Consider the following 24,788-nt stretch of genomic DNA (forward strand, 5'->3'; position numbering starts at 1 on the left):
ATATTTTTTTTCTTTTCTTTTAAGTTGACTCATTTTTTCATAAATCACTTAAGCTAGCCAAAACAATTGGAATGTTTGTTTTGACGTGCAACTCAAGTGTTATACGGACCCGTCTCTCATTTAGAGGTCCTGAGTCATCATTATAAGTCCAATAACCATCATATATATTTTGTAGCACGAGTGAGCTACATATATTTTTAACGCACTTTAATCATGTTTTAAGTGTATTTAAAAAAAATACCAACGGGTTAATGGCCTAACGATAAAAAAGTATTTAAAATCTCTTTTTAGTTTTAACACTATTAATTTGTGATTTTTATTTTTTTAGTCATGAAATCAACCTAAGTACGGAACAGAAGCATTTTTTGATTGGCTACGAATGAAAAAGGTTCTTGAAAATGATTAGTAGTTAGTTGAAGGGATTTAATATGGTACGGGCACCCTGACCCTTTTATCACTCGTATAACATCATACTTCATTAATTCATGTTTTAATACATTAATTTTATGTATTAAATTTAAAATAAATATATTAAAATACAATTTAATTGCGGTACTGCAAAGGATGGAGACTCCTTACCTCGCTCCTCCACTATTGGGACATGATTGTGGGCAACTTTTATGGAGTTTGGGGCGAGTAGTCTTGCTCAGTACCGGAGCACTAAAATATCATCAACACTTTTCATGTATTATTAATAAAATCTACAAACTGTCTTTCTCACTTTCTTGACCTTCTTATGAAATGGTCTTTCTTAATACTAATAATTAATTATTCATTCGAATGGCGTTATAATGATTAACTGTCTCTCTCACTTTCTTGACCTTCTTATGAAATGGTCTTTCTTAATACTAATAATTAATTATTCATTCGAATGGCGTTATAATGATTAATTGTTTGTAAATTGGTGTTAGAAAAAAAAAAATGTTGTACAAGATTTGAAAGTGACTGGTGAGAGAGAATAACGACATTTAAGTAAGATGCTAATAATTCTATGTAACACATGGGGTCAAATAACGACAACCTCAGCTTCTCAGCTGTTGAGATAATAGTAATATCCAAAACACACAAATTGAGGTAATTTCCTGGTTGCTTCCTCAGGTAGGCCCCACTATGGGTTACTTGACATAAATTTGAGCTCAATTTATTGTTTTATAAATAAACTCCACTTTCCTTCATTCATTTCATGATCAAGTATATATGGTACATTTTACCTAAAAAAAAAGAAAAAGTATATATGGTACATTTACATCAATTTGGTAGGTGTCAATGAGTGTTAGTCACGTGACACGTTGAGTCAAGCACAACCCACATGGCACCTAAGGATAAACTCACGAGAGCATCACGTGGCTATTTGGAAAGCCAAAAGTTTTGGAAATACGCCATGTCATTTCAAAAAATGCAAATTAAGTAAAATCCTAACATCAGGACATGCTAACAAACCATCTAGGGACGCAGGGAGTATATCTTTGAGGGAATAATGTTTGAGTCAGAACCAAATCCTAGAACTATACCAGGCCAGTAAGAATCGAAGTCATAACCTTCGAACTTAAATAAAAAAACCTAGCATCATGATAGGTTACCAAACCTCGTGACATAATCCTCAGAGTCCATGTTGAGAAACATGTAGGATCTTCTCGAATAACCACTACTAGATTCTACTACTAGATTCTGGGATACTTGGAAGGATATAAAAAAAACCTGGCATCATGACAAGTTATCAAACCTCGTTACATAGTCCTCGGGGGTCCATGTTGAGAAACATGTAGGATCTTCTCGAGTAACCACCACTAGCTTCTGGGATACAGCATGGATAATAGGTCTAGCCAAAGGAATGGTAGACCACATGCCTTGACAGAGACCCTTGCAATCACAATTAATGTTCTCAAGTACGGCCGTTATTGAGCGCCAAATGCTTTTAATGTTTGCATTGCTAACAAACCACGCCAATTGAGGCCATCATGACGTATCGAGGTAGACCAACATAACCTATTGAGGTAGGCCTTGGTTAAAAGACTAATCTCGAAGTAGATCGTTGGTATCATAACCGATTAAGGCTAATTTCAAGGAAGGCCGTTGGTATCATAACCTATCGAGATAGGCCTTGGTTAAAAGGCTAATCTCGAAAAAGACCGTTGGTATCACGACCTGTCAAGGTAGGCCTTAGTTAAAATACTAATATCGAGGAAGACCGTTGGTATCATGACCTATCAAGGTAGGCCTTGGTTAAAAGACTAATCTCAAGGAAGACCATTGGTATTATCCAGCTACTTTAGACGATAAGTACAGCCATTAGACCAACCATTAAAGAGAACGACAAAAATTGAATTCATTGAAACATAAGGCAAACATGTCTACCTTCACCATGAATCTCATTGGTTAGTCTACTTCTCTTTCATCCAGGATTCTCTCTAGATCCTCACATTTGTGTTTGATATCTCCACGTTATCCTCTTGATCTTAGTTACCAAGAAAAACGCCTACAATCATTTTTCCATTTTGATGTAGGTATCATAATTTTTCCAGCACTTTAACCTAATTCTGTTTAAAAGTTAATTAAGGATCAATTCCATTTTTACGTTAGTTAATAAACAGTTTGATTAATTTATGCTAAATGATTTAACACTAGAAAGACCAAAATACCCTCCAAACCAATGAAATTTAAAGGCAAGCCATTGTGGATGAGATCTAAGCACAATGAAAGGCTACCATTTCATTACCAAAATTCAGTGCAACTCCTGTTTAAGCAGGATGATCAAAGGAAAAGTTTAGAAGCAGTCTTAACCTTAACCTGCATAAAATTGTTCGAATTATTTCGTCAACAAAAACAATATAAAGAACATCAACTATCAAAGATTAAGAAAACCACCTACGATTGCTAGCCAAAGAACCGGCACCGTTTATGCCTAAAATACATTTGTCTTCTGAGTCCAATCTTGTCTAGTAGTATCGGACAACAAATTTCAGAAAATTTCGAAATATAACATTGATTCATTTGAGAGTTCAACTTATTCAGCAACCTTTTACAATTAAAACATTAAATAACTATCAATTCTAGGATTTGAGAATTGATCTGTTTAATCAGGTCCACTTTTCTTATACAAGCATATATATTTAGTGAAGAAACTAACCCAGAAACTGGAATTGTCTAAACGATATAGTTATATACATTACACGTTCAGCTCTTCCATCAGAGGATACAGCACTTCAGCACTAGACCCTTTTGATCCATCCTTGCCTCTTCATTGCCTGAAAACAAAGAAATTTACCGAGTTAATCTTAATCAAGTTATTGTTCCCAACTAGCACATCAAAGAAACAGTAGGCATTTATAAGCTTTACTTGTACCAAGAAAATGGCTGGGCATTTTTCTTTTTAATAGCAGTTTGAAAATTAAAAGATGAAGAATTAAACAAAAGTGAAGAAAACATAGCAAGTGCCATAATTCCACAAAGTTTCACTCTTAAACCATCTGAGTGTGCATGAAGATGCCATTTAACAATAAGGGAGAGGCCATAACCATTAGCCAGAGGTTGGAACTGGCAAGGCTTATTCTAATCATATCGGGAAAAGCCTGCTTTTCAGGTTGGTAGCAAAATTGTCCTGTGATTGCCATACATAAGAATTATAACACTTCAAATTCTCTTCACCTTTTCTCCTTGTCTTAAGATAATTCTCTTTAAGTCTACCAAGCTCACATTAGACAACCAAGTCCTCTAAGAAATGTCAACTAACATAGCATCAAAGAGATATTTTACAAATCTTATTTTCTTTCACTAAGAGTTGATAGATAGGAAAGAAAAATGCCAATAGCTCAAAAGTAAAATGACACACCTTCAGGGGGCTGAGCTAGTTTCCGATTCTGGGGAGACATCATTACTTTCTTCAGTTGAGTTAATATATCCTCCATTGTGCACTCCCTTTGCCAATCAGCAAGCATGGGGAAAAGATTTGGCTCAACCTGGCATTTGGGCACCCATAAGATTATTTCCACCATGTCACAGCATACAATGTTTTTGAATTATTATTACACCTACCACTCCAGTTTCCTGATTTACACAGGTCATGTTTATCCGGCTTTGGAACCTCACGGTTGGCGGCTTATCTGGATAATCCATACCACAGAATAGTTTCAACTGGTAGATTCGCCCTTCATGAACAGTCTGGCAAGCAGCAAAAATCAACAAAAAAAACATCAAGTTCCCTCCATCAATATATAGAATAGTACCGTGCAATCATAAAAATCATCAAGTTCTTAAATGGATAAAAATAAAAATTAAATTAAAACCTGAAAAAAGAAACTGTCCTTTTTCTTTTGTCTTTTTTTTTTTTTCTTGTTTTAACCCTTTAGATAAGTGGCAAAAGCAACTGTGTCAAAAGGAAAGATTGTAACTAAAGCTTGCTGTTGTGGCATTATATGCCTGTCTTGCTCAACAATAAAAATTTATTCTGTTTCTTTTTAGCTTAATTGTCTAGAGAACAGAAATGCCATCAGCAATCCAAAGCCAAAATAGATATCACTCAAAATACAGAGGGCTCAAGGTTTTGGTTATTGGTTTTGAACATATGAAAAGGAAGCAGAAAATAACTCTGGCAACAAGATAAAGATGGTATAAAAGTTAAGAGCATTATCATTTAATGGTTATGGACCAAGTTGACAGATTTTCATGCTAAAGACAAGAGAGAGAGAATGTGATTTCATCATTTGTGAGTTAAGTTTAAGGTATTACCAGCAATGGCCCCAAATCCATTACTGTATTAACCATTCCAATCCATCTCGATTTAAGCAATTTTTTTTTTTTTTTTTTGATAAGTAAGATTGTATTAAATCGCCCAAAAGGGGGACGCATCCTACAAAAGAAACACAAGGCCAAATAGGGCCTCTAAACACTCAGAGCCCAAAATACCACAATTTCCTCCATAGAATTACAATTTCTCCCTAAAACCCAACAAAAAGGGTGTTAATAATAGAGAACTTAAGAATTCCAAATAGAAGTCTCCTTTCCTTCCAAAGATCTCCTATTCCTCTTTCTTTTTTTCATAAATGAGGTTTGTATTAAGAGCAAAAAAAATAGTACAGGTGCAGAGAAGGCATACCCTCAGAATCCATAGAAGAAAAGGAAGAGGTCAACAATAGAGAAGACCCACTTCCAATACAATGAAATTACAATAGAAACAAATTAGGACACAATATCATGGATAGAAGCATTTTGGACATCTAACCATAAACACCACCAGACGCATAAGGGTGCAACCCTCCAAAAATCCCGAGCTTGGGCCCCCACCACCAGACGATTTAAGCATATAATTAGATTTCGTTCTCCAGTCTTTATGCTCAGTTCTTTGGAAGTGAAAGATTTTAATTTCTCACAATTCGTTGATTGTCCCACAGATTTTAAGATTTTAATTCATCGGAAGTGCAAGACTTCTAATTTCTCAGAAATCGTTTATTTAAGTGTCCAAAAGATATTGCGATTTTGATTACTCCCTCCGTCCCAAAATAGATGACCACTTTGGGACATTACTCACATGTGAGTCACAATTCCCAAAGTGGTCATCTATTTTGGGACAGAGGGAGTAATATATTATCTATTAGTGCAGAACATGAGCCTCAGAGCATTACAAAAACCCCAATAGTTATATCAAAAGTAAATAAATATTTAATGGATAGAGTGCAAAAGCAAAACTTGCATTAGGAGGACCAATGATAGTTCCAGTCCATGACTGCATGTATATATCATCAGCATCATCCATTCCGTAGCTGACAGTTCCATCCCCAATTCCCTTTTCCCCTCTCTCGAGCTCTTCTAGTAATCTAAAATTCCTAGGAACTGAAAATAAACACAAGATTCAGTCAGAAATCCTCAAGTCATGTGATAATAAAAACATTTTCAGAAACCCTAACCCAATAACAAAGGCTGAAAATTTCATCACAAAACGGTATGGGTAATGAAGATCATGTGTAACATAGAAAATTGTAGGCTCCCTTGCATTCAGTATTAAAATCCATTAAATACTTCCCAAGCAGATGCTAATTCAAATAAGATCATATATACCAAGTACAACATCAAACTTTTGAAGATTATTTACTTCTAGCACTGGTACTAGGGAAAACAAAAGTAGCGAAAGAAAATTCACAGCAACATCAATGGCAACGCAAAAAGAAAGAGCAGCTTCGTTGTATTAATGTATTAAATTTGGAAGGCTGTTTTCAGAAAAATAAATAAGTAAATAAAACAAAATTCTAGTTTGTTCACTCATAAAATGCAATTGAAAGCCCATCACAATCATATATGATCCAAAGATCATCTCAAATTTTTTTTTTGATAAGTCAAAGATCATGTCAAATTGTGCTTCGTCTGTCGCATTAGTACATAATATAGTCACTAAGATAATTTATCCCCCCTTTCATCATCATTAGAAACCTTGTGTTGGTAAAAGTAGCAACATCAGCCATCCTTCAATGCCCTAAAATCATCTGCCACGTGAAATTTTAGAACATATCAAGAAGTTACTTTTAAACTAGATATTTGCAACACACTATCACAAGGAATCCCTATTCTTGAATTATTGGCATTGTGTACATCAATATTTTAGCACATACTCTTGTCTAGAGCCATAACCTCCATTTAACTTTCCACCACAATGTCTACACACTCACAGCCTTAACCCATGAGCTTTTTAACCCCCTTAACCTCTATGCACCTCAACTTGACTTAGAAAGCATTCATTACGTTTATGAAACAAGGCCAAACCTATGAGAGTAAAATTTGTATGTTGGCAAATTCCGTTCCAAAGTCGTGTTTTGAGTGCTATAGTGAACGTGTATGCCGATGTTGTCTGTGTATGCTAGACGATTTGTCATAGCTGTGTCGTTAAAGCTCATACATGGAGATGTAGGCTTTGTTACATGGACTCTTCAAAAGTAGTGAAGTACCCGTGTCGGACACATATCCCTCGGACATGGGTATGGGATATGTGTCCAACACTTTTGGTTAGACATGTACATAAAAAGCACAGCTAATTAGGACTATAAGTTGGGTTGGCCCAACCCAGCCCAGCCTTAACCCAACCTCAACCTGAATCGGGTTGGGTTGGGTTAGCCCGAATTGTATCTAATATGGGTTGTGGTCATAACCCGAACTGAATGTTTTCGGACGGGTTGGGTCGGGTTGACGGGTTGAGTTTTTTTTTTTTTAATATATAATTTTTTCCAGAAATTTATATATATTATATTATATTTTATATATATATATGTATATTATATATATTTTGATTATATTATTATTAAAAAGATATATATATTTTTAGGGCAAATCATATCTGCCTCCCCAATCCCTCATCTCTATTCTCGTTCTCACCTGTGAAAGCCCCCTCTATCTCTTTCTCTGTGCAAGTACAAACAACAAAATCAACAAGAATCAGAAGTTCAAAACCCATATATTTCAGTTTATCTAGCTGTCTGCAAGAATCAAAAGTTCAAAACCTATTATCTATATTAAAACCCATATCGGCATATCATTTCAGATTGTTCAAAAAATCAAAACCCATACTTTTTCTTCTCCAGGCCTCTCTATCACACCACAACTTCTTCACAAAGACAAAGTATTCTGAGAAGTCTCTCTTTCTCTTCTCTGAGATCTGGAAGGTTCTTTAATGGCAGATTTGAAGAACACCACCAACCCTATTTCTTTGTTCTCCTTCTCTTCTCCGAGATCTGGAAGGTTCTTCGAGATCTGGATCGACGGTGGCTGAGGGAGAGCGACGCCGGCGACGGCGGCAGAGAGAGAAAGAGAAAGAAGAGAGAGGAGAGAGAAAGGAGAAAAAAAAAAAAATTAATTTTGGGTTTCGGGTTGGGTTCAGGTTGAGCCCGAGCCCAACCCGAATTTGTATGGATTTTGACAAAACCCAATCCAAACATGAACCCGATTTGTGAATTGTATGTCCAAATTTCAAAATTTATGGGTTGGGGTTGGGCTGGGCTGGGCTGGGTTAGCCCACCCAAGTTGCAGCCCTACAGCTAATCATTCAATTTCATTATATTATTACTTTAAAATGAGTTAAATGCCTATATTGAACATTATATTGAATAAAAACATTACTTTAGTCTAGAAAATAACATAAAATAATTAATAAAATGAATATTTAGCCGTGTCCGTGTGTCCTTCTGTTTGGAGATTTGACACATCCGACTCATGGATACACACCCATGTCCGACACCCGTGCCCGAGTGTCCATGTAACATGGGATGTAGGCTATATCGGAATATCTCAACAAGGTGCTCCATTATACTCAATCACATTAGGTAAAAGGTAAGGAAGACCTTAGAGACTGTAGGATTTTATCTTAAATGGGTTTTGAAAAAGGTTTCTAAATGTTTTCCCAAAAAAAAAGATTTGAGCAGGTCTTGAAACAATATCCACAAAGGGTGTTGTTTTCAATCAATTTCCGACATATAGGGTGTTGTATTCAATCAATTTCTGACATATCTGTTTTCTTTTTACAATAAATCATTCCATACTTGGAGTTTTGAGATGATTTTTATATGCCCAGAAAATAGACTCGATAAGCATTTCAATGATATATTATTTGCTTAATTTCAAGTTTGTTTGACCTCTCAACAAAGTTTGAGAAAATGGACTTTCCGCACAATCGTCGGAAATTTTTTTCAGAAGCAAGTAGAACCAATTGGACATTTCTCAGAAAGCTCTAGAATGCTCCAGAACCGGTTGGGCATATTTTAGAACCGGTTCTAGGTTTCACTGGAAGTCGATTTTCACTAGGATTTGGACTCCTCTAAGACGTTCGGCAACTAGGTCTTGGCAAAATGTAGTGGGGGCGAGTCTGAGCTTCGATATAGTAGTGGATTGCTTTGCTCCACACAATAGTCCCTTGGTTTTTTCTTCGCTGGGGTTTTTCCATGTAAAAAAGTCAGTGTTCTCTCCTTAATTGGTGTGGAATTGTGGATTTAATTGTTGATTAACTTGGTAATTTAATTAGTGACAAAAATTGTGCAAGAAGACCTATTCAACCCCACCCCCTTCAGCAAATTACACTAAATTAACTCACCACTTCCGCACGGCACAGCTCAAACCATGTTTTGAAATTTGGGAAAATTACATATAAATGGAGTGAAAGTTCCATATTTACTTAGAGACTGAGTCAAAATTTCATATTTCTCTAAAATGAATTGCTGAGGTGGCACATGGTTTTTTACTGTTTAGAAAATTGTGGTGCCTAAAATGCCCTTCCCTAATAAAAAAGTAGTACCTTCAGTTCAAAAAAGTAGCGCCTTCAGTTCAAAAAAGTAGTACCTTCGGAGAAAAAGTAGTACCTTCGCGGGTGTTTAAAAAACATGGTACCTGGACGCTAAAAAGTAGTACATTCAGTTCAAAAAAGTACTACTTTCGAAGAAAAAGTAGTACCTTCGCGGAAGGGTATTTTAGGCACCACAATTTCTAAACAGTAAAAAACCATGTGCCACCTCAGCAATCCATTTTAGAGAAATATGGAACTTTGACTCAGCCTCTAAGTAAATATGGAACTTTGACTCCATTTATATGTAATTTTCCCTTGAAATTTCCCATTTTTTGATACACTAATGATGCTACTTTCTACTTTTCATGAAAGCATCAGTTTCTTACCGTTCACTTGTATTTCTAGTTATCCACTAAAATATCATGATTTAGTACTATTAACTCTCTTTTATTTATTTTTTATTTTTTTATTTTTGGATACGTAATAATAACATTCAAAAAAGGCGTTGAAGAGGGGAACGCGTCCCAATTACAGAAGTGGAACCGGGACTAAGGCCCCAAAGAATCCAAGAAAGTAACTAAATCTTCAGAAGAGGAACTCACATAATTGAAAAGAGAATGAAGAATGTAAAGTTTCACCATTGCCGTATGCGACTCTTTCCCTTCGAACATTCTGTTATTTCTCTCCTTCCAAATGCACCACCATACACAATGTGGGACAATTCTCCAGAAATCGCATACATCTCTTTTCACACGACATCCTCTCCAAACATGGATTAATTCCTTAGTAGATCGTGGCATTACCTAACACATGCCAAACAACCCAACAATAAGATTCCAACAATCGTTCGCCACACGGCAATGCATAAAGAGGTGATCAACTGACTCCTCATCATTCTTGTATAGACAACACCGATTAACAATACAATTGCCTCTTTTCCTCAAATTATCAATTGCTAGAATCTTTCCCCAAACAGCTGTCCAGATAAAGTAAGCCACCCTAGTTGGAGCCATGGACAGCCAAATAGTTTTCCACAAGAAGTCTCGATTATCAAAATTAGACAAACATAAGAACAAGGATCTAACTTCGAAACGACCATGGGAAGAAGGAACCCAAATCAAATCGTCATTATCTCTGCCAACACCCTCCTGCCGATACAGAAGATCCAGAAAAACACAAACCTCATCCATCTCCCAATCCTGAAAAGAGCGCCGAAAATGCACATCCAACGTAATCCCGCTGCTATCAAGCTGATAACAGTCAACTACGTAAGCGTGTTTATCAATTGCAATACTGAATAATCTAGGAAATGTACGAGATAGTGGCTAATCACCACACCAAAGATCTTCCCAAAACCGAGTGCGACGTCCATCACAGACTTTGAATCTGATATGAGTAGAAAAGGCATCACAACCCTTCCGAATAGACTTCCACATCCCTACTCCTCCCACAAGGGTAACCGGACGTGTAAACCAGCCTCCAACCTCTTCCCCAAACCGACAAGAGACTAACCTGCACCATGGACGATGTCTTTCCCTCCCATATCCTATCTGCAACAGAACAAGGGATTTGGAACATAAAAAGAAAATAAGTGGGAAGGCACGATAACGTACTCTTAATAAGAGTAACTTTACCCCCCTTGGATAAGTATTGCTTCTTCCATCCTGCCAATCTCTTCACATACCTGTCAATCACGGAATCCCAACTCCCCACTAATCTTAAAGAGACCCCTATGGGCAAGCCCAAATAAGGAATAGGGAAAGAACTCACCCTGCATCCAAGAACTGCAGCTAAAGAGGAAATATCCTGAACATTCCCTATTGGAACAAGCACACTCTTAGCCACATTGACCTTTAGCCCAGAAACCGCCTGAAAACAAGTCAATATACACCTCAAGTATTGAAGTAGAGGCACATCAGCATCACAGAAAACCAAGGTATCGTCTGCAAAGAGTAAATGAGAAATCTCCATGTGATGGACTAAATCTCTACCCACCCTGAATCCCTTAATAAAACCACGGTCCTCTGCTCTGCGCATAAGTCTGCTTAACCCCTCCATAACAACAAGAAAAAGGAAAGATGACAAAGGATCTCCTTGTCTTATACCCCAAGTGCAGCCAAAGAAACCAGCGAGAGAACCATTCACAAGAATTGAAAAGTTGACAGACGAAAGACAAGTCTCAATCCACTTCCTCCATTTACTTCTAAACCCCATTCTTTGTAACAAATAGAGTAGGAAATTCCAATTCAGATGATCGTATGCTTTCTCAATATCAAGTTTGCATAAAACTCCAGGAATACCACTCCGCAATCTGGAGTCGACACATTTGCCAGCAATAAGAACTGAATCAAGAATTTGCCTTCCTCCAACAAAAGCATTCTGGGAGTCCGAAATAATCCCATTCATTACTTCCCTCATCCTTAGAGCAAGCAGCTTAGCAATAAGTTTGTAAATACAGCCTACCAAACTAATTGGACGGAAATTCTTTATATCAGAAGTGCCTCCCTTCTTAGGGATAAGGGCAATAAATGAAGTATTAAGCGACTTCTCAAAGACGCCAAAAAAATGAAACTCCTGAAAAGTACCCATTATCTCGTTTCTTACAACCACCCAACTTTCCATCAAAAATTGCATAGTAAAGCCATCAGGCCCCAGAGCTTTGTCCATATTACAACTTGATAAAGCCTTTAGAACTTCTTCAATAAAAGGATTCTCAATCCTATCTCTATCCAGCTCAGAAATAGCCTTAAAATGGAGACCATCAAGTTTGGGCCTCCAAACTAAAGGCTCGATATAAAGCTTCTGATAAAAGGAAGCAATACCGTTACGCACCTCTTCCTCTCTCCACAGCTCCTCACCTTCCACCCGAATTCTTCCTATATGATTAGTCCTCCTACGAGCGTTAGCTAACCGGTGGAAGAACTTTGTGTTCCAATCTCCTTCCTTTAGTCAAAAAGCCCGAGATTTTTGTCGCCACGAGATCTCCTCCATACTAGCAATCCCAGCAAGAACCGCCTGACAGGAGGCTCTCCTAGAACGTAGAAATTCCACATCCCCTCCCGCCTCCTCAAGACAATCAATCTCGGAAAAATCAGCAAGTACTCTATTCTTCCTCCATTCCAGATTCCCGAAGACATCCTTGTTCCACTGTTTAAGAGCAAATTTGAGAGCCCTTAACTTCTTTGTTATTGTGAAACTGGGCGATCCTGAAACAATAATTCCCTCCCACCAAGATCTAACTTTCCCTTGGAAACCTTCCGCTCGCAACCATATATTCTCAAATCTAAACGGGGATCTTCGAGAACATAAACCCCCATAATCCAAGACCAAAGGAACATGATCAGAGGTGACCCTTGCTAACACCGCCTGAACGACATCCGGGAATTTCTCTTCCCAATCCCCAGAAATTAAAAATCTGTCCAGTCTTGAAAGAGTGATTGGATCCCAACCATTTGACCAAGTATAGGCTGCACCTTCCATTGGTAAGTCAACAAGAAGATGCTCATCAATAAAATCATAAAATTGATCCATTTCCAAGGACCTTCTTTCCCCTGTAGACCTCTCTGACGGGGACCTAACAAAGTAGAAATCCCCTCCCAAGCACCAAGGGAGAGACCACAATCCTTGGACATGGCTAAGCTCCTCCCGAAAGATAAGTCGCTCAACATCAACAACCGGTCCATAGACTCCAGTAAAAACCCATCTGAAGTTGTCCTCTTCCATCTTAAGCACACAAGACACGAAAAATCTCCCCATCCAGACGTCCGTTCGAGATAACCACCTACTATCCCACATGACTAAGATCCCACTCGAAGTACCTATAGCATTCAAGGCTTCCTATTCCACAAACCTTCCTCCCCACAAACTCCTAACCACACTGTCAGAAATGGATGCCAGCTTGGTTTCTTGTAAACAAACAACCTGGGCACCCCACTTCCTTAAAGCTACCTTCACCGCCCTTCTCTTATTCGGATCATTGAGACCACGAACATTCCATGTAATGATTCGTAGCTTCATTGAAAACTAGATAAAATTATCTCCCCTCCACCCTTCCTAAGACTCCTACTCCTGATCCTTCCCCTTTCCTTCACCACTCCTCTTTTTTCCCTTCGTAGTTGACTTCAGAAATGAGATTCTTTATCTCCTGTACTCCTTTCCAAGACGATAAAGGCCGCGTGTTCATAACTTCATTGGTCACTGCAACCTCTATCCCCTCCACAATTGCTTGAAGGATAGATAATGTTTGAGCATCATTACCTTCTGAAGAGACTCCCAAAAGCTCACTAGTAACTCTAATATTGTCAAATACCCAATATTTCCCCATGTCAGCAACTTGTTCATTAGGTCGCACCATAGCCAGTGGTTCCTCCTGTAGGATTTCAGAACCATTCTCCATCCAAGGTGCAAGCTCATTGGAGCAAACCTGTTGGATAGATCCCAAATCATCAAACACCTCCTCTTCAAACTCCCTATCATTCTCATAAATAAAATCTGATTCTGTAGCAAAATCGCCCAACCCAACAAAACTACCAGACTCCTTCCCGTCAGCCCCTGCATAAGGCAAACAGTTAAGACCTTTCAATGCTACACTTAATTGAAGCTCTTTGAGCAAAGCTACAGCCTCTTCATTGGACAACTGAAAATGCAAGTCTCTGCCCACACAAACTGTAACCCCTTCAGATAATTTCTTGACTGCACAATCTGCGATTTTCATCTGCCTAGAGTCACCAGACTCACTATCTTCCTGTCCTTCCGTATTCAGACCATGCAAAGAATCAGTTCCAGTGTTCGTAAAAGACAACCCACACCTCTTCTCCAATTCCGTCACAATGCCAGCACTCCTCAACACACAAGAAGGGGTAGAAGAAAAGGATGGAACGTTAAAACTCTGAGGATGTGAAACTGATGGCGTACTTGGAACATTAGTAGAAGTTCACTTCTGCTTTTCTATTCAAGACCACCTAACTCCATGACGGTTTCTGTTAAAGTCCCGAGACGAAGATCTGACAATTCTTCCCTATCATAAAGGGATGAAGATGAGATACCTGCACAATATTGAGAATGACGAGAACCTTTCTTAACAGGACCTCCACCAGTCGTGGCAGCAGATAAGTTCATCCATCTCTTCTTCTCCGGTGAATTCCAAAAGATTGCAGAGATATCATCAAAACGACGCCTCTGTAAATGGCTTACTCCTGTAGAAATAGGTGGGCTGGGCCTGGAGTTAATAAAAGAAACTAAAATTTTATTATTTGGCCCCCTCTACACCTTTCTCTTCAAGTTGCTCACTTGTGGTCTATAACGTGAATTGGCAATAGGCTGTGGGCTGGGCTTGTTCTTAAAAGAAACAAGCCCCCGTTGAACACCCTCTTCATCTCCTATGGGCCGTGATGAACAAGCATCCCATTTGTCGAATTAGGCCCACAGCCCGCTTCAGATCCGCACTTAGGCCCAACAGAATCCGCTGCATAAATATCTCCCTTATACCACGATCTCTGCCACATGGTTGGTATCCGTTAGCGCGGATATTACGAGGGAGTGAATAGGCAATCGCCACTTTCCTTTGACGCCTTGGTGGGTTTGTGCATTCCGGCGATTACCTTCAATTGCAACAGCCGAGATATGTGAACTCTCCCCAACACCATACTAAGATTTCAGCAGGATACGAGGTGTGATTTCCTCTATCAAGTTAACCCTGAAAGCCACTCATCGGTCCTTAACAAAAATGTAATCCGGCATCACTTTTTCGGCGGAAACATAGAGGAGGATTCTCTGTCCACTCGCCAAGACGTCCGCCTCAACACCTCGAAATCCACCACATAAGTTCCCAATTGCTTCAAATAACTTGTTGCACCATAGATGGAGGGGCAAACCAAACAATATCACCCTTCGTATTACTTGTTCTTTTATAGCAAAACAGCCAACGGCGAAGTACCAAATGTCGATGATAATAAGGCGTCGCCCCATCTCTTTCTCCCTTCATCCAAAACCCAGCAAATCGTCATGTAAAGGACAAACTTTCACCCCACATGAGACCTTCCAAATTTTTGACGCCCACGCCTCAATCCCTTCGATACACCCCACGTCTCTGTCAAAGCGACCTACAAGACATGATCGCAATACAGATTCACGCTCCTTGATGCTTTGATGATCAACCCTAAAAACCAAATCATTGCCTAAAGAGCAGCTTTTGATTTCCCCGTGGAGATTGAGACGTGGTAGGGTCGCAACATTGAGATAGGATCGATCCTTGCCAAAAAAACGAAAAACCAGTAACAGACATAAATGGCTAACGCCGGAGTGGAAGACTCCGACATCAAAAAGAGAAGAGAGAGAAGAGAGAAAAGTCAAACATAGTCAACTTATCGTTTTGATACCAGATGCTAGATATTAGTCAACTCAAACTCTCTTTTTTTTATAAGTGAAAATATCATGATTTCGGCTCCGTCACACAATGGTTTGCAGGCACTTCATGTCTTTAATTCCTTCTACCTTAATCTTATGACAAACATCTACTCTAAATAACTACCTTTTTTTTTTTTTTTTCCTCCAAGGGGGATGGACTCACCTTTTGGGTGAGATAGATTCCCTTGTATGTCCCAAAATCCTATGAGCCTAGCCCTAGCGGAGGCAAATCTAACCTGAGATTTCTTCCTTTCTTTGGCCAACTGTTCTACCTCATGGGGTAGAATTGATTTTCACATATAATATCATTTTTCTTTTACTGAAATTACAGTAAATCTTATTAATCCTGCTTTAGCTAAAAACGATTAGATTTAGGATAAATATGTATACTTCTATATTTGAACTACCCTTACTCTAATTATATTAACAAGAATCATATTGTCAACCAAGAGCATACACCATAGAACATTTCATAAATATGCATTGTTCATTTATCAATGAACAATGGAAATATATATATATATAGATATAGTGAAAAAATGTTGATAATTAAGCCAGCCTATTATGAATTAATATTTAGTCGTCCTGTTGTCAATTATTCTCTTCCTATTTTCTAGATTCTATCATACACTTATTTTATTTATCACATGTAAGCATTTAATAAATATATGGCTCCCACCCTTCTACCATCCCACCAAATTTTATTTCCCTACCAACACTATCATATGCTATTACAAAGTCGACGGGTATGAAATGAATTCTTTCCCTTTTCCTTTACACCTATCCATCAAATTTTCAAATAAAAGGATTAACTACAAACTGCAGACAATGTTGGCATAAATCCAATTTGAATTTCCAATTCATCTATAAATCTTTTTTTCGAACACTCCTCGAAAATTTCCATGTAGGAACTCAAAAGGTTCATAACAATTTAAAATGAATCTATGAATACACAAATCAACAGTTTTTAACAACTTAAAATTTAACTTGAAAATTAAGTGGACATTATTAGGAGAAAGAATTAGGTATTTTGGTTGTAATTTAAACTGGATATATTTTTTATTCTTCTATAAAATCCCTTGCTTGATATGACAGCATATCAAATTAATTTTTCATTTTATAGATAAAGACCAAGGCCAAAAGGATGGAACTAGTCTTTTTATGAGCATCGGATAGTACTGCTCTGACCAGAGCAAAGGTGTGGTTGCAAGTAAAATGAGTTTACATAACCATGCCAAAGTCACGATTTTGAATAAATGGATACAATTTCTTACTTTATATATAAAATGATGCAACTTCTAATACTTCCATTGTAAATGATTGCACATATGGCATGCAAAATGAGGGGTAAAATAAAAATATAAGAAACACGACACCTCTCTTTTTACTGTGTCTCATAGATCTCTTTAAACTCTTCCAACGCAATGAAACAAAAACAATCACAAAAGCAGCAGGGAAGAGCCCTGTAAAACCTTTTAACAGTAATTTTCTCTTTATATTTGCACAAACAAACTCTCTCTGCCCCATAAATCACCACTACAATAGTACAAAAAAGTATCTCATATTTCTTTTATCCATTACTCATTCAGTTCATACTATGTTTTAAACATGAAAGAATAGGTTGATTCAAAGATACACAATGTATCCCTTTATAAGCATTGTATTGGGAGGGTTAAGCTCAAACCCAAAAAGTAATGTCTCCAATGAGCTGTCCTACGTATAAAATGATACATGGACACATTAAATGTGTACCCCTGAAGTACAATCATTAAGTATTGTGACTAACAACATTAGAATCACCACAGATTATCCATCCAACAATTTTGGGTTCCATTAACCCCATATTAAATATAAGCAATACAGAAGTGATGATTGGAATTTCAAGTAACTGAAGATAACTTCTTTAAAAAGTTCTCTAATGAAATGAATTTAATTGTAAATAAGTTATGAAATAAATAATTGTTGACGAGGAAGATGATAACTTTATATCAGATTTGAATCCTTTTGTCAACTTGACATCTAATATCCAAATCTTAATAGTAGCATATACAGCCAAGAGTTGTTATTTATCGAATATATATAGAGAGAGAGAGAGTCCAGGTTTGTTACATTGTATAACACAATGTAAAAGCTTGGACTACATCAAGCATGAAGACACAAGTTTTAATATAAGCCGTTTTAACATGCAATTTACCAAAACTACCATCGTAAACCAAAAATGACGTGTCAATGAATGACATGCATCCTAACGGTGAATAACTTTGAAGTTGATTTCTTACTTTTTCTATGTTAAAATAAAAAAACATGTTTCACACGAGCTTTAGATGTATTCTTGGGTCAGAAATATTAAATAATACAATAATAATACATGATTCAACTAAGTAAATTTTTTTATTAAAAAAAAAAGTACATACAACAGTTTATGTTATGAAATTTTCCAACCATAAACGACACTAAGTCCTAACACAAACAACTTCATTAACAATTTCTGCATCAAGACAGCACAAGAACAATACTAACCCCACTAAGGTTTGCAGATTTAGGGTTCAGATAGGTAGGAAAGAGGTACCAAGAAACTGGAAACTGGCTTATTTTTTGTCAGAGATTCTCGACAGCATCTATTTTAGGGTTTTGGCACTTGCCTAAGGATTTAAAGGTTAAAAGAGTAGAAGAAAGGTTAGGGCTACAAAACATGGGTTTTTATTGAAAAGTAATAATAGCAATTGTTAGTAGTAATTAGAAAAGCAAATTTGATCAACCACTTTGAATTAAAGAGGCCCAGAAGAATCATCTAGGAATACCACCTAGAAATTTTCATGACGTCCTCCCAAGGTTAGGTTGTTTTAAAAATTGAGCAATCTCAAATCCTCAACAAGTCAACTCTATGGAATATATATATATATATATATATATGAAACCACTGGACTGCTCCTGCCTTTACGAGAATGAGAACTCCAGTAAAGCAACTTTTCCTTCCCCCAAGTCCAAGCAAATTTTGATACTCTGAGCACAAAAAAAAATTCTATACCTAATAAAACCACATATAACAACCTAATAACATAAAAATATTAAAAATAAGATCCATGGATCACTATAAAACCCATGTCCAGGAATCAATAAATTACTAATAAATTCTTTACTACTACAACCTTATAAAACATAAATTAACCATATGATACCAGCATATATATTTCACCAACAACTATTCCAGCAACCTATTGACCTATGATTAACATAAACTAATAATCATATCAACCCGAAAGTTGATTACCCAAGGTGCAAAGTGCATGGAAAATTTTCAATTTTCTTTTCTTATTGATGTGCCCTTCATTAGGGACATCACAGCACAATCATAAAATTTATATATATATAGACAAAGAGAGAGATAGGGGAGCAAAACAGTTTCTCAAAGGTTTGACAGTCTATTTCTCTTTTCCATGATCCTTGGTGTGAAGGCCAAACAGTTGCTCACAGGTTTGGTCATAGAATGGCTCGAAGTTTGCAGCAGCCTAGGAATTCTTTTGTGAGTTGTTTGATACTGGAGGGGGTCTGGAACTTACAGTTATTGCAGGATGAAGCTCTATCAACCTTCAGAGACTATCTCCTTTCTGTCACAATTAGAAATAATGAGGATAAGTTATTGTGGGACGGAGGGAAATTCTCTTTTGAAAATGCTTGGAGCAGCAGCAGGTCTGGTTGTGAGGAAGTTCAATGGTTTCACTTGTGTTGGGATAAAGCAAGGCCTCAGTGGCCTACTACAGCAGTCTTTGTGATGCTGGACAGGTTACCTTCTATGTATAATCTGCAGAGAAGGAAGGTGTCTCTTGCCCCTAGATGCTCATTGTGCCAGTGCAGTAGTGATACTAGAGACCACCTTTTTGTCACCTGTCCTTTTGCTCAGGGTTTTTGGGCTTGGAATGGTGATGTGTTGGGGTGGGATATGGGATAATTTGGAGAGGTGTCCTCGGTTTGGGATCTGTTTCTATAGCTGAACCATCTCTATAGGAACTCCAGGGTTTTGAAAAGTTTGTTTGTGGCTGGGTTGTGGCACATTTGGTGAGAAAGGAATGCTAGACTTCATGATACTGCAACACTCACATGACACAGTGGCTAAGACCACTCTTATGGAAGTTCTTGAAGTCCAGAATGCTACACTCCAAGATATCATTGTATAGTTACTGGTTGTTTGGGTTTCTCTTGTATTGGAAATGGGCCTTCTCGTTATGTTGTTCCTAGGATATATCTTTGGCTTTTTGCTTGGTTTTCACTATCTGAGGGTATGCCCTCTGTGCACTTGTAATTGAATACCTTCAGTTTATACAATACAACACAATTTATGAGGGAAAAAAAAAAAAAGCTCTAGGAGAAATAGTCATAAACTATCGGTCAGACCGATCATCTTATTTTTAGTTTTTGTACCATTGTTTTTAATATTCTTGTGCTTCATTTATTTTATTTTATGAAATATAAATCATTTTCACGACTATATTCTGTTTTGTGATACTACTTTATTAGTTGTTGCTTCAATTTTATCAATCTGGTATCCACAGTGTGAAAACACTAGTACAATATTTAGATTTCATCAGTCATGCAACTTTTACATAGTCCCACTCACACTACAAATATTTAGGAGGGATAATTACACTGACTTCCCTGTAGAAAGATTTAATTACATTCACCTCCCCTTTGTTTTTAAAAATAACACTGACGTCCATAGTTAATAACGTCAGTCAAGTTTCTTTAATGGATTGTGCAAATTTACATTTTTATCAATGTCCTATATATGTACTATTTAATTAAAAAAAGCATGCTTTGTAAAGAAACAAATACAGCCTTACCCTTATTGATCAGAACTCAAACTTTTTACACTGTCAGACAAAAAATTATGGTCCGATCAACATGCTAAGTTAGAGAGAGAAGCCCTAATCTTTCTCTCCCTAAAACTCTCCTCTCTCATTAAAAATGGCTACATATGTATATATGCATAAGAATGTATGAATGATGCTATTAAAATTCCTTTTTTATTACTTCTCCGCTGCTCCATTCTCAACAATTTTTTTTTTTTTTTGAGTTAAAGTACACCGACCCCCCCTGAGGTTTGCCATAATGACAGCCATATATACAAGTTGAGCCTTTTTTGGACAAAGACACCCCCTTGTCAAAAAAATAAATCCAAACAAGCCCTTAATATTGTGAAAAGTCAATATTGCTCTTCAATAATTTTATTAATTTAAATTATAAAGTATCATAACTTTTAAATGACATTTCTGCCCTTAGTATATCACCCCCTTTCACTTCTGTACATACTAAACCAAGACACAACCACCACCACCACAAAAAACCCAACAAATGAACAAACCAGGAAACCCACAAACCAGAAAACCGACAGCAAACGAACAACCATCGCTTCTCAAACCCACCACCAAACCCGCAACAAACGAACAGTCATCGCCTCTCAAACCCACCACCAAACCCACGGCCTCTCCCTTAAACCCAGATTTTGCAAGGATTGAGCTTTCATCGGATCCAATTGAAGAATTTTCCTGAGATTGATGAAATCCAGTTCGAACGCACTGTCTTCGTTGTTAAGAAGTAAGCCTCTTGCTCTGAAGTCAATTTCGTTTATTGAAAGATCTATCTCAACTCCACATCCAAATCCCTAACCCTCTTTGCCCCTTAATCCCTCACTGTCGTTGCTGCCATCAACAGAATCCTCGGATCTGGCTGTTGAATTGAGTGGGAAATTCGAACGCATTAAATCAAGTGTCAACGTCGTTACTGAAGACGGAGACGAATGCGCGTGCTTCTTCAGATCCTTCTCGCTTGGAAGCAAAGGTTGTGGTGGTGTCGGTGTCGGCGCCACCTCTGCCGCGGCCACCGTCGAAGTCGTGCCCGGACAATTTGGGGGCATATAAATACATATATATACACACACATATATATATATGTTGAAGATTTGGGTGTTTGGAAGTGATGGCATGTATGTGTGTGTATATATATATATATATGTATATGTATGTATGTATATGTATGTATGTATGTTGAAGATTTGGGTTTTGAACAGCTAAGTGGTGGTGATGGTGGGTTAGAGCTTTCACGGCCGCAGAGGTTGATGAAGCTCCATGGGTGTACGTAATGGACGGTTTGGGAGAGAAGGAAAGAAATGGGTCTCATGTTTAACTATTTTTATAAATATTATATACAAGGTTAGAAAGGTAATTTCAACATTCAAATTGGTCCATATAAAAGCCAAAGGGAAACTATGTCAATTCATTACATGTCAAAGACCATAGAAGTGTCTTTGTAAACTTTATCAAACTTGAGGGGATGTCTTTGTCCAAAAAAGAATAAACTTGTATATGGTTGTCATTATGACAAACCTCAGGGGTATCGGTGTACTTTACCCTTTTTTATGATAAGTAAGAATAATATAGAAGGTACTTATCAAAAAAAAAAAGGAAGAATAATATAGAAGGTGTTCAACATGGGTACGCATCCCAAAAGCTACACAAGGGCCGAAGCCAAAGATAAAGTTCCTAAGGACTCAAAAAATCAACAAATTCCTCTATATATATACAATTTCTCCCCATCACCCAACAAAAAAGAGAACTAATAATATGAAATTTCAAAGTCCCGATGGAAGATTCCTCCCCGTCAAAAGATCTTCTATTCTGCTCCTTCCAACCATTCTCAACAATTCCAGTCACAAAAAATACGACTTTCTTGATTTTCCATTCATGGGAATTACTTCACACTGTTCCGTTGCTCACAAAATAAATAAATAAGTTGTCTTATTAATTCTGCAAAATGGGGGCCAAGATTTAACTTGATTCTGCAAATCTAATTTTGGGTTTTCTGATTTCTAACAACAAGCAGGTAATCATTTTTCATGAAGATAGAGGAGGAAAAGAGATTGGATCTTTGAGCAAAAGAACAGATAATCAGTATCAACGGAAAAAAGGTAACAATCGCAGCATAAATTTCACATGTTTGACATGTGTGTGTATCCATATGGATATATATATGGGAAGATATAAATATATATATATATATATATACATGCTTATATAATATGTAAATTGCATGTTGAGATATTTCTTGGGAAACTTATCAAAAAAAAAAAAAAAAAAAAAACCTCTGGGGAAAAAAAATTACATATGGAGAGAGGATGAACCGGTGAAGGTTGTGAGAGAAAGTTTGGTCAGAGATTGATTAAGTTCACCTTGAGACACTCCTTCCATGTTCGGGAAGTCCACCGAAGCATTAGAAACGTGCAATTCCATCACTGAAGGAACCCCTAAACCTTTGGTGTCACATGCAAATGCCTATCTATCATATATATAGCGTTGCATAATGTATTTATGTATATACATAATACGGTGAGAGTAAAGTGTGGATAGCTGGAAAATAAGAGCGAGAGAGGGAGTAGGATAGAGATAAAAGTCCGTCAATCCAAGTGAAATGGTTTTCGATCTAAAGATGGTAGTGAATTGGACAGTATATGGTGATGGCTTACTTCGAATGATAGAAGGTTTTGACTAGATTTGATTAAGGGCATTTTTTTCTACAAAATATCTTGCAATGGGTTATTTTAGTAATTTTATGTTACTTTATATGGATAATAAAGCCTTTCAAACACTGTAAAGGTAAAATTGGGTTACATCAGCAAACTCCATCATTGAACTACATCAGCAAACTCCATCATTATGACAGGGAATGTCAATGTTACAAAACTATAAATGACAAGGGAGGTCAATGTTATTTTTTGAACTACAGTGGCGCCTGTAATTAAGGCTTTATAGGGATGTCAGTGTAATTATCCCTATATCTTATGATCCAATCATCATGTTCCTCACACTTTTCATCTTAAATCTCCCATCACTATTTAATACATGGCTGCATCATTTTACATTCATGTATTAATTTGGACTTTGATGGTAAGATCCAAAAAATGGAGTTAACAGCAAGAGAGAATTCATAGCTTGATATGTGATTATATGAGCACATACAAGGTATAAGTTCTTCAATGTGAACTCTTAAATTTCCCTATTATGCTCTTCCAGGAGTCGAATACTTCTGCCCATCTAGTGAACTCACTGTGCCTTGTGCCAACTGTTCAACAATATATCAAGCCAACAAGACAAACAGAACGACAGAATGACATAGCAAATTAAATATTGCACATTTGTCGATGATTTTCTGATAAAATAAAGCAAGCATTAATTTTGACGATCTGTAATACGCAAACATAATAAGAACCCTAGCTTCAAGATCAGATTGGACCCACAGAACCTTTAGTTATAGTTTCACACCATATAAATGTGCAAACTTCAAAATGAGCAAACACAGTGCGACAGATTGGCGCAATTCACAGAACCCTAATCTGGGTATGACCCACCCACCTAAGAAAACCCTAATTTTAGAAAACCCAATAGCCTACAATAGGAAGAAAACACAAATTCAAGAACCATTACAACAAAAAAGCTTAAGAAACACCGAATCATCATAACTCAATCCAAAATTACAGCCGAAAAAAGAAAAAAAGAAAAATTCAATTGAAACAATGAAAATGCACTGAGAAATGTAGGGTTTTGAAGCTCACCGAGAACCCTTGATCCCTCTTCTGAGCCCATTGTTGCTGCACTGAAAAGAAGAGCTGGGTTTCTCAATTCCTAAAGCGATGAAGCTAGAGAGAGAGATGGTGGAGGGACAAGCTTAGAAAGAGTTGCTGAGAAAGAGAGAGAGCAGCGATGGGATTAGAAAAAAGGATGGTCCCTCGTAGAAACTGCAGTCAATAACAACTACTGTCAACACAGTTTCAATTTCTTTTTCTTTTTCTTTTTCTTTTTCTTTTTGTGTGTATGTAACTTACACTTCATAATATAGTAATTATTATCTGTTAAGATTATTTACAATTCATCTTTAAGAAATGAATATGTTATTTTATTACTGTAATTAAAAAAATTCAAGTGAAATACAAGTAAATAAAAATAGTTTCAAAATATTTTTTTGCACTATTATTTTTCTCTTTTTTATTTTATTTTGTGACCGAAGTTTCAATTAGTACATTTTTGCTGTAATTTTTCTAACTAGAGTAAATAAAATGACATTATTAATTTTCATAAAATAA

General features: G+C 37.0%; 1 protein-coding gene across 1 annotated transcript; it reads right to left on the bottom strand.

The window, feature by feature from the left end:
• Positions 1–2,852: 2,852 nt before the first annotated feature.
• LOC132295445 (ubiquitin-conjugating enzyme E2 variant 1A-like) lies at positions 2,853–24,434 on the bottom strand. The gene is made up of 5 exons (XM_059793716.1): positions 24,261–24,434; positions 5,687–5,826; positions 4,033–4,158; positions 3,830–3,956; positions 2,853–3,245 (listed from the first exon to the last, which is right to left on the bottom strand). Exons 1-5 carry the CDS (start codon positions 24,289–24,291, stop codon positions 3,187–3,189), a joined length of 483 nt encoding a protein of 160 aa, XP_059649699.1. The 5' UTR covers positions 24,292–24,434; the 3' UTR covers positions 2,853–3,186.
• Positions 24,435–24,788: the final 354 nt, after the last annotated feature.

This window comes from Cornus florida, unplaced genomic scaffold (genome assembly GCF_030987335.1).
Source record: "Cornus florida cultivar Cherokee Brave unplaced genomic scaffold, ASM3098733v1 CherokeeBrave_3.0.0_Hap2_Chr02, whole genome shotgun sequence".
Classification (NCBI taxonomy): Eukaryota; Viridiplantae; Streptophyta; class Magnoliopsida; order Cornales; family Cornaceae; genus Cornus; species Cornus florida.

Bases quoted from the DNA above. Each gene is read 5' to 3' on its own strand.
- LOC132295445 (XM_059793716.1), bottom strand. From the start codon at position 24,291: ATGGGCTCAGAAGAGGGATCAAGGGTTCTCG. The intron at 4,159-5,686 runs GCAAGTTTTGCT...GCTGCTTGCCAG, and splicing joins CTATCATTGGTCCTCCTAAT to ACTGTTCATGAAGGGCGAAT. The intron at 3,246-3,829 runs GTGTGTCATTTT...CTTTGTTTTCAG, and splicing joins ACTAGCTCAGCCCCCTGAAG to GCAATGAAGAGGCAAGGATG.